At 45.7% G+C, this 11,011-nt stretch overlaps 1 protein-coding gene across 1 annotated transcript in view; it reads right to left on the bottom strand.

The window, feature by feature from the left end:
- Positions 1-1,298: 1,298 nt before the first annotated feature.
- The window catches only part of DENND5A (DENN domain containing 5A), a 315,605-nt gene continuing 305,892 nt past the window's right edge, over positions 1,299-11,011 (bottom strand). The window contains exon 21 of the mRNA XM_030201008.1: positions 1,299-1,421. Within this exon, the coding sequence (XP_030056868.1) occupies positions 1,389-1,421 (33 nt within the window). The 3' untranslated portion in view covers positions 1,299-1,388. The remainder of the gene's footprint in view (positions 1,422-11,011) is intronic.

The following is an 11,011-nucleotide window of genomic DNA, read 5'->3' as shown; positions in this document are numbered from 1 at the left end:
GCATTAACCTTTTCCTACCTGAGCACACAATTCTGGAATGCGCTGCCGCGAAACCTAAAACGACCCTATGAACAAGCCAACTTCTGAAGTCTACTGAAGACCCATTTCTTCAACAAGGCATACAACAATGATCAATAAATATGAACTCCTGCACACAGATCCAGAACTGCCCTTACAATATTTGCTTGCCAAAACACTATCATGTTTTTTTTCTTTCTCTCGCTATTACTAAATGTACATTTTCTATATAATTCTTATATATTTCTTAAATATTTCTTACTATGATTGCTAAATGTATACTTTATCATGCATTCTCACTATTCATGATGTATTGTAAGCCACATTGAGCCTGCAAAGAGGTGGGAAAATGTGGGATACAAATGCAACAAATAAATAAATCTGTAGAGCCTGAGGAAAGCTTGGAGTTGCTAATTCTTGAAGTAACAATGGCTGTACTTTCACAAAGTCAGTGGGTGGTGGCAGCTCAGTTCTCCTCTCAGGCTCCATGAAATAAAAATCTAGAAAAATCAGAAGCCCTAAACCCCATCCCCTGGCTGCCCCCTCCTCACCACACATTCCCTTCTTCATTGTCACTTGTGTCCTCACCATTTTTTTTTTTAACCAGTCAGGTAGTAGGGGTTGCCAGACAGGCAGTCACCCCTACAAGCCAGCCTACTCTCCCAACCCCTCACCAGTCATACAGCCAGAAACTAATCTACTGACCCAAAACCAGTCATCCAGCCTCACTTCTTCTACAAATAGCCTGCCTACTCTCCCATTCAAGCAGTCAGGAGCCTGACTTCCTTCCCCCACCTCTGACAAGCAGATAGCCAGTGTGCTCAATGGGACCTACCTAAAGAAGGGGACAGTTCCTAGCCAAAGCAGTCAACTGCTCTCCTTTCATTCTGGTGAGAATAGAGGGAGACTACAAGCACTGCAACACTCAAACTGAGAGCCATGCTGTGCTTGAATCTGAGCCATTCCCTGTGCTTGAATCTGAGCCATTCCCTGTACTAAAAAGACAACACTGTAGAGAGAGGAAATTGGGTGAAAGCAAAAAAACAAACTGATTGAGGAGCCTGGCTGCTTTTATGCTCTTTGATCCCTGCATCTAGCCAATTCTGCATGCAACTCCAAAATTTGCAAGCAGGAGGAATTCTGTGCAAATTCTGCTTTGCGCAGTCATGCAGAATTCCACCAGGAGTAATATATGGATCAGTTTAAGTTTATTTAGCAGAAGGAAATCAAAAACAAAAGTCAATGTTCACAATACTGGACATACATTTTCTCACACATACCTAGGAAGTCCCAAATAAAAACATTTTTGAAGAGTCTAGGTGATTTAAATCCATGCTGAATACTTGTTCAAGAGCTGAAACTAATCCATTTCACCACAAAGTAGCAAAGTCCAAACTGCCTCTCTACAGGACAGACAGAATCAAAGATACATGTTAAAAAGTAAATTTTAAGTTACATATGGCATATAACGTTTACAAAAAGACATGCAATCGAACATGGCTATTTATATCTAAACACAAACAAGTCAACATAAAATAGAAGAAAAATATTTCACTATGTTCAGTATGTATGATAGCTATGGTTTAATCAGTATTTACTATACTACTCTTAATACTAACATCAAAGTGGTGTACAATATTGTAAAATAAGAAAAGTCGTAGTAATAATAAAATAGACCCACAAAATTAATATAAAAAAAAAAACAAACGACAATGAGTCCTAATAAATCACAATCAATCAATCAATCATGGCCTTTATGTTAGACTGCAGGCAGATCCCAGTTTATACTACCTAGTAAGCTTGGAAAAAAAACAAATAAGTTTTAAATTTAATATTAAAACGCACAAAAATATCAGTTCTGCCTCAACATCCTGGGCAATGAATTCCAAAGCCTGGTCCTAGAAAATAAAAAAGATATGGTGGAGTATCAGAATATAACAATTTATGGACAACTAGTAAAAAAGGCCCGTTTAACGCAATGAAACGGGCGCTAGCAATGTAATGAGTTCCTGCCATTAATGTTTCCACGGTTGTATTCTGAATATAATTGTTGTTTACATGTGTAAGATTTCTTTATATACAATATGTTTTGTGTAAACTGTGTTACAATGTGGTAGAAGATCAGGAATGTGCGTGAAAGGAACTCTGGAATAAGAGGGCATAAGATGAAGTTAAAAGGGGATAGACTCGGAAGTAATTAAGGAAATAATTCTTATGGAATGGGTGGTGGATGCGTGGAATGACCTCTCAGTGTAGGTAGCAGAGAGAAGGACATCTGAACTCAAGTGTGGGACAGGCATTTGGGATCTCTTAGGGAGAGGAAAAGATAGTTGCTGATATAGATGGACAGACTGGATGGCCATATGGCTGTTATTGCCATCACTTTCTCTGTTTATTGTCTGTCTTAAATGTAAGAATTGCTTGAGGCAGGGTTATAATCATAATATACAGTCAAACATGTTCTTGCAAAATGTCCAGATGAGTTTTCACACTTTACCCCAATATAATAACTGTCAGGAAATGCCTCTATTGAACATTCTTTAATTTGATTAAATGTACTTAAATTTTAATTCAAGGAGAGAGAGTGGTGACGTCACGTCCGGCAATTGCAGCATGGTTGATCAGCTCCGCATGTCCCGCGGCAAAAAAACAGCGTTAACCCAGCCGAAATACCGATATTTCAGGCTAAACCACTATTCTTGATCTTGACTGACTTGCAAGCTCTATGTTCGGGAATACAACCTCCATCACGCAAATCTTAAAAGAGAAGCTCCAAGCTACATGAACAACTTGATCGCCCTCCCAACCAGAAACATGTCTGAATCTCGCAAACATACCTCAATCTACACTACCCCAAGTGCAAAAGGAATCAGTACAAGTCCTTTTATGCATCCACCTTCTCCTTTGTAGGCAGCCAACTCTGGAACGCTCTTCCTCGTCTATATCGCTCAAGTAATGACCTACTTCCATTCAGGAAGTCACTGAAAACACACCTTTCAAACAGGCCTACCCCATGCTCCATCCTAATCACCTAAATGTAAGATAAAACCATGGTCAAAGACTTTGCTCTCTCCATTCGCCCTATAAGCATCACTCACCCCTCCCCACCCCTAACCCACACTACTGTACTTCCACTGTTGTTCTGTCGCTACAACATGTCTTATTTATAAAATGCTATGTAAGCCGCATTGAACCTGCTGATGAGTGGGGAAGTGCGGGGTATAAATGTAACAAATAAATAATATAGAGCACAGACTCCTGAAAACAAGATGGCGACTGCAGCAGGCCCTTCAGGTACGGCAGCAGACCATGCTGACAAGCAAAACAGTGTGGGGGTGCCATAGGCTACAGAGTTTCCTATTTGTGAATTTCGCGAATTATTGGAGGAGATTTAACGGATAGCAAAGGGTATGCAAGAGGAACTTTCAGCATCGGCACCGATCCTCGCGGTGAAATTTTGGAACTGGGCCATGACATCGAAGAGGTGGATAATAGGGTCAAAGAATCAGCAGAGACAATACTTTTGCTTGAATCCTCTAGGTGGAACATCAGACACTCTACACTCTTTTATTAGACAAAGTGGAAGACCTAGAGAACCAAGGCCGTAGAGCGAACATACATATCCAGGGAGTAACCTGAACAAGCTGACTATCTCAACTGTGATTTGGTGACTCAACAGATTGCAAGAATGCTTCTATTGTCGTAGGATCAAGAGATACCTCCAGAATCTATAAATTGAATTGGGCTCACAGAGTGACTACCCGCCTGAGAGCAAAATGTCCCCAGACCATTATAGCTTGCTTTCTGGAATATAAAACTAAAGAACAGGTACTGATAAGGCCCGTAAGTCTCTGCTCCAATACAGAAGGGGGAAACTTTCCCAATACAGATATACCAGGACTTGGCTACAACAACCTTAAAAAAGCGATCTGAACTGAGACATTTCTACTAAATTCTTGAGAAAAGGAAATCAAAATATCGCTGGCAGCATCCATTTGCTCTAACCGTTTATATGGCGGGAAAGATGGCAGCGGGTACGCACCTTGAAGAAGCCCGAGCACTCTTACTAGAGGTTGACCCCTGCTCAATAAGCAGGGGAGAATCCCCTGATGACTAAGCCCGGAGGAGAGCGAATGACCCTTTCACGGTGGGCTCAAATCGCATGGGGCAAAGGGTCACCTTACCAGGCAACAATCCAATTACAGCTTTCCCCACATGGAAAAACTTGACCTGACAATTTAGAGATTGGAGCAGCGTTTGGATTTAAAGTCACTTTAAACTGGCTTAACTGTAAGGTTTAATACCCATATATAATATGACTTTGCTAGATTATGGTATAGGCTGGATTCTTTTACTTAATAGATGCCTCTAGGGGGCATACGGTTTGTGTATTGTGGGACATACTAGAGGCAGCCGCTCTCTCTCTACTAATCTGCAAGATCCTTATGGTCCGATTTTTGGTTGCTTGGAAGGAAGGGGGTTGAGGGATTTTCAGAATTGTTGGGGGTATGGGGAAAAAGGGTGGCTTGAGATAATGGGGAATACTCAGAGATGGTGACAACCAACCAATTATATTCTAACTCTAGATATTTAATACTTTTTGGCATATATCGCACATGGTATTCACGAACTTGTATGTCACTAAATGTGCAGGGTCTCAATACTCCCATCAAACGTAAACGGTTATTTAAGGAAGCATCACAGAGTGGGGGCTGATATTACCTTTATACAAGAGACGCATCTGTTGACGAAACATGAATACTTACTTAATAATAGATCATATCCTCAGATTTATCTTCTAATCGAGTGCACCCAAAGACAGCGGAAGTGGGTATCCTCTTGAAAAAAGGGCCAATCGTGGGTGATCCATTCTCAAAAATTAGATGAGGGTCGATCTATACCGCTAGTACTAAAGATTGATGGGTTTGTTTATATATATTGGTGAGTATTTATGCTCCTAAACAAGCACAGGGAGAATTTTATGACCAATTGACCTTGAAACTGTCTACGAGTATACAGGGGAAGTTGTTGATAGGTGGGTACTTCAATCTAACTCTGGATCCTGTACTGGATAATTCCACTAATACAGTCACATATGCCAGAGCTGAAAGAGACAAGCTGTTGAGTTTTATTAATCATTGGATTTGGTCGATATATGGAAGGCCACACATGGTCAGGAAAGAGATTACACTTATTATTCAGCATCGCATGACTCCCACTCTCATATAGATAGTTCCTGAACAACAGGCAACCAGGGCCGTGCCTAGGGTCTCTGGCGCCCCCCTGCAGACTATCAGTTGGCGCCCCCCCCCCCCCCGTGAAAATGATCACGGCCCCCATGAAAATGATCGCTCACCACTTGCCACACTGAAAGGAATTGTCAGCAATATTCTTAGAAACAAATTGGTATACGATTGCAAAATAAGATAGCAGATGTAAATTCTCAAAGTGGACATATTCCAAACCTAAAATGAAAATAAAATAATTTTTTTCTACCTTTGTTGTCTGGTGACTTTCTTTTTTCAATCATGCTGGTCCAGTATCTAATTCTGCTGCTATCTGTCCTCTTAATTCCATTTCCAGGCTTCCTTTCCATTTATTTCTTTATTTTCCTCCTTTCTTCTTCATTTCTTGCCCTACATCCATTTCCAGACATTTCTCCTCTCTCCCTGGGTCCTGCCCTCCCATCCAGGTCCATTCTTGTCCCTCTCTGCCTTCCCTCCTCCATCCATAGCCAGCAATCCTCCTCTCTCCCCTCCCCCTCCTTTCCAGCAATTTGTCCTCTCCCTGGGCCCCCATGTCCATCCTTGTCCCTCTCTGCCCTTCCCTCCTCCATCCTAGCCAGCAATCCCTCTCTCCCCTCCCCTTCCAGCAATTTGTCCTGTCCCTGGGCCCTTCCTTCCATCCATGCCTCTCTGCCCTCCCATCCATGCCTCTCTTGCCCTTCCCTCCCGCCCTGGGGCCTTTAAAATCTTTTAACTTCCGTTCGCAGCAAGCGTCAGTGAAGCGGAGCGCTGCCTGACGTCTCCCTTCCCTTTGCGCTCTTGGTTCCCTCAGTGTCCGCCTTCTTCTGACGTCAGAAGAAGGCGGACACTGAGGGAACCACGAGTGCAAGGGAAGGGAGACGTCGGCAGCAGTGGCGTAGCTAGGGTAGTTTGACACCCGGGGCCGGTCTTTTACCACCCCCCCCCCCCCCAATCCAGTACTAGCATACCGAGAATACAAAACACTCACGACCTATAGAGCAATTTTACCATACCATAAGCAGTCGTTTCTACGAGTCACCAAGGAAAAATGAAAGCATCTTAAGCCTACAGTGAGCACTAGAACATCATTCACCTATTGTAAAACGAAACCAGACAGAATAGTACAGATCGTCGATCCTGCACAGTCAATGCCAACTGAAAGCCATGTCTTTCTCACAACACAGATACACCCTAATCCACTATAGAGAATAAGTATCATAAACTTCTATTTAGACAAAAAATTAAACTGAACCCCCGATGCCAGACTCTGCATACAATGCCAACACCACAGAAACAGAAAATGTCTCCTAGTGCTGTGCAAATATAAAGACAGCAATGTAAATTTGAAAAAACTAACAAATACCAATCACCACTTTACAAATTAACAAATAGAAATAAAACAAATACAGAAAATAAAATAATACCATTTTATTGGACTAATACATTTAGCTTCCAGAGGCCAAAATCTCCTTCCTTAGGTCAATACAGTATAGTGCTGTTACAGTATCCTATCCTGATCTGAGGAAGGGGGTTTTGTTCTCTGAAAGTTAAGTCAAAATGTATTAAAATTAGTCCAATAAAAAGATTACCTTATTTACATGTTCTATTTATAAACATTTATTAACACAGCTAAATACTATATCCTAAAGCAAAATAATAAAAATATATATTTACAGTTTGTTGTCTTTGGTTTCGCTTTCCTCATCTTCTTTTCACCGTCTTCCTTCCAACCAGCATCTGTCTTCGCTCTCTCTCTGCCATCCAGTGTCTGCCCTCTCTAATGTCCCTTCCATCCACATCTGCCCTCTATTTCCTGCCCCTTCATCCACCATCTGCCCCAGTCTGCCATCTCTCTCTCCCCCTTCTATCCACCATCTGCTCTCCTCTCTCTCCTTTCCCTCCAGCATTTGCCCTCTATCTTTGCCCCTTCCATCCACTGCCTGCTCTTTCACTCCCTTCTATCCACTGTCTGCCCTTTCTCTCTGCTCCTTCGATTCACCATTTGCCCTCTCTCTTTCCCCCTCCCATCCATTCAGGGTCTGCCCTCCCTCTCACTCCCCCTTCCATCCAGGATCTATCCACCCTCTCCTCACTCCCCCCCTCTTTTCGGCTCCCAGTTCCCACCTGCGGCTGCCCCTAGTTCCAGATCCATTGATTCTCCCATCCACCCCTGCCCCAGGCATGACCCCATTCTCCTTCCTGCTCACTTTTCAGACCCCAGTTCCAATCCATGCCCCTTCTCCCATCTGTCTCCCACCCAGTCCCTTCTGCCCATCCAAGTCCCCCTCACCCCATCTGTCTTCCACCCAGTCCCTTCTGCCCATCCGAGTCCCCCTCACCCCATCTGTCTCCCACCCAGTCCCTTCTGCCCATCCGAGTCCCCCTCACCCCATCTGTCTCCCACCCAGTCCCTTCTGCTATCCAAGTGCCCCCACCCTCACCCCATCCATGTCCCACCCAGTCCCTTCTGCCCATCCAAGTCCCCCTCCCCCCATCTGTCTCCCACCCAGTCCCTTCTGCTATACAAGTGCCCCCCACCCTCACCCCATCTGTCTCCCACCCAGTCCCTTCTGCTATCCAAGTGCCCCCCCCCTCACCCCATCTGTCTCCCACCCAGTCCCTTCTGCCCATCCAAGTCCCCCTCACCCCATCGTCTCCCACCCAGTCCCTTCTGCTATCCAAGTGCCCCCCACCCTCACCCCATCTGTCTCCCACCCAGTCCCTTCTGCCCATCCGAGTCCCCCTCACCCCATCTGGCTCCCACCCAGTCCCTTGCTATCCAAGTGCCCCCACCCTCACCCCATCTGTCTCCCACCCAGTCCCTTCTGCTATACAAGTGCCCCCCACCCTCACCCCATCTGTCTCCCACCCAGTCCCTTCTGCCCATCCAAGTCCCCCTCACCCCATCTGTCTCCCACCCAGTCCCTTCTGCTATCCAAGTGCCCCCCCACCCTCACCCCATCTGTCTCCCACCCAGTCCCTTCTGCCCATCCAAGTCCCCCTCACCCCATCTGTCTCCCACCCAGTCCCTTCTGCTATCCATGTGCCCCCCACCCTCACCCCATCTGTCTCCCACCCCGTCCCTTCTGCCCATCCGAGTCCCCCTCACCCCATCTGTCTCCCACCCAGTCCCTTCTGCTATCCAAGTGCCCCCCACCCTCACCCCATCTGTCTCCCACCCAGTCCCTTCTGCCCATCCGAGTCCCCCTCACCCCATCTGGCTCCCACCCAGTCCCTTCTGCTATCCGAGTCCCCCCCCCCACCACCTTCACCCCATCTGTCCCCCACCCTCACCCTGCCTCGTCTTCTCCCTGCCACCTAGTCTTTAAAAGAATTGCCGACGCGATAGGGAGCGCAGCACCTCGTGTGCAAGTAAAAGAAACGAATCCGATCATCTCATTGGGCCTTCCTTCACTGTCCCGCCCTAGAGGAAATAGGAAGTTTGCGTCAGAGGAGGGCGGGACAGTGAGGGAAGGCCCAATGAGATGATCGGATCCGCTTCTTTTACTTGCACACGAGGTGCTGTGCTTGCTATTCGCGTCGGCAATTTATTTTAAAGGGCTGGTGCGGGGGGGGGGGGGGGGTGCCAGGAAGAAGAGCAGCGGGAGCGGCGGCACCCCCCTTTCTGATGACACCCGGGCGGACCGCCCCCACCGCCCCGCCCCTGCTGGTCGGCAGCGCTTTCACTGACGCTGCTGCGACCCAGGTAAAAGATTTAAAGGCCTTGGCGGTGCGGGGCGAGGGTAAGCACCGCGGCGGCGCCCTCCAGAGGTGGGCGCCCCCCTGCGGCGCTTACCTCGCTTACCGCATCGGCACGGCCCTGCAGGCAACTTCTATTCATACACGAACATGGTCTGATCATGCCCCGATTACTGTCACATTTAGAGGACAGGGGATGCCTCCAAAATTCAGAGAGTGGAGGTTCCCAGACACTCTATTGGATGACCCTGTATATGTTAAGCGAATTGAAGGCGAGTTACAGGAGTTTATCCACTTTAATGATACCCCTGAGATCTCACCTGATGTTCTTTAGGAAAGTCTGAAAGTGGTGCTGAGGGAGAAATTGATCTCCATACAAGCACATATTCACAAATCTACCAAGCAACAAGAGCATGAGCTTAGACAAACTATTCACTACTTGGATAATCTCACTAAACATCAACAGGCCACCCCCCCCCCCCCAAACAGCAGGTGGCACTATACAAAGCCAGGATACAGTTACAGCGCACACAAGAATATTATGAATTCAATAACAAAGCAAGCAGGCTTCTGGCATATGCTGAAACAGATATCCCATCGTAATGCAATTCATTCAGTGAGGGATGATAAGGGGCAGATATTCAGAGAGAATTTGTACAATATTATAAGCAGCTTTATGCACCGGAAGAATTGCCCTCATGGGGAGATATCCAATCTTTTCTAGATAAGGTAGATATGCCCACCACTTTAACCAGGGCGGAACAAGATAGCCTGTCAGCTCCTATTAGGATTGATGAAATCCTCTGGGCGATTAAAAGCTTGCCCAATGGGAAAACACCCGGCTTGGATAGATATAGTAATCGCTTCTATAAATGTTATAAGCATTTATTAGCTCCACTACTAGTTAGAGTTTTTAACTCAATAACTAACGATACAACTCTGCCATTGTCATGGAGATTGGCGAGTATCGCCCTATTGCTTAAACATCACAAGGACCCCCAAAGTTGTGGTTCCTATCGTCCCATCTCACTTCTAGGGCCTGATCACAAAATTTTCACTAAAGTCTTAGCAAAACAATTGCAAATGGTTTTACCACATTTAATTCATGCTGACCAGGCAGGTTTTATTCAAAATAGGCAAACTTTTGATAATACTAGAAGAGCGTTTCATTTCATTGATAGAGTACAAACTCAAGTTGAACTAGTGGTATTCCTGTCACGAGAAGGCCTTTGATAGAGTCTTATGGCCATTTCTTTTCTCACTTCTGGAAAGGGTGGGATTTTCGGGGTCTTTTCTGAAGCGCATACAGGCCATATATAGGCACCCACTGACCCAGTTAAAAATCAACAACATGTATACCTCACCTTTGAACTGTTTCGGGGTACCCGACAAGGTTGTGCTCTTTCTCCACTCTTATTTGCCCTCTCGATGGAACCCCTTGCTTGTCTAATCCGAGAATCCCCACTAATACAAGGTATTTGGGTGGGAAGTCAGGACACTAGTATCATGTTGTTTGCTGATGATGTGCTCCTCACTTTAGCTAAGCCACAAGCCTCGCTTCCTGCAGTAATAGAGCGAAGATACATACCTGTAGCAGGTATTCTCCGAGGACAGCAGGCTGATTGTTCTCACATGTGGGTCGACGTCTGCGTCGGCCAGGGAATCGGCAATTTTGCAAGCAAAAATTAAAAAGTTTGCCAGAACCTTCTGGTGCGCGAACCACGCATGCGTGGACAACTTCCCACCCATCACGTGAACGTTCCCACTCAGTTTAATCAAAAAGCAAATAATAAACAACAACTCCAAAAGGGAGGTGGGCGGGTTTGTGAGAACAATCAGCCTGCTGTCCTTGGAGAATACCTGCTACAGGTATGTATCTTTGCTATCTCCGAGGACAAGCAGGCTGCTTGTTCTCACATGTGGGTATCCCTAGCAACCAGGCTCACTCAAAACAATGAACATTGGTCAATTGGGCCTTGCAACGACGAGGACAAAAGATTGACCTGAAACCATAAACAACTAACTGACAGTGCAGCCTGGAACAGAAC

The sequence above is a fragment of the Microcaecilia unicolor genome, chromosome 4, assembly GCF_901765095.1.
Source record: "Microcaecilia unicolor chromosome 4, aMicUni1.1, whole genome shotgun sequence".
Classification (NCBI taxonomy): domain Eukaryota; kingdom Metazoa; phylum Chordata; class Amphibia; order Gymnophiona; family Siphonopidae; genus Microcaecilia; species Microcaecilia unicolor.
The sequence above is the reverse complement of the archived record's forward strand: the minus strand, read 5'-3'. Positions and strand labels throughout refer to the sequence as shown.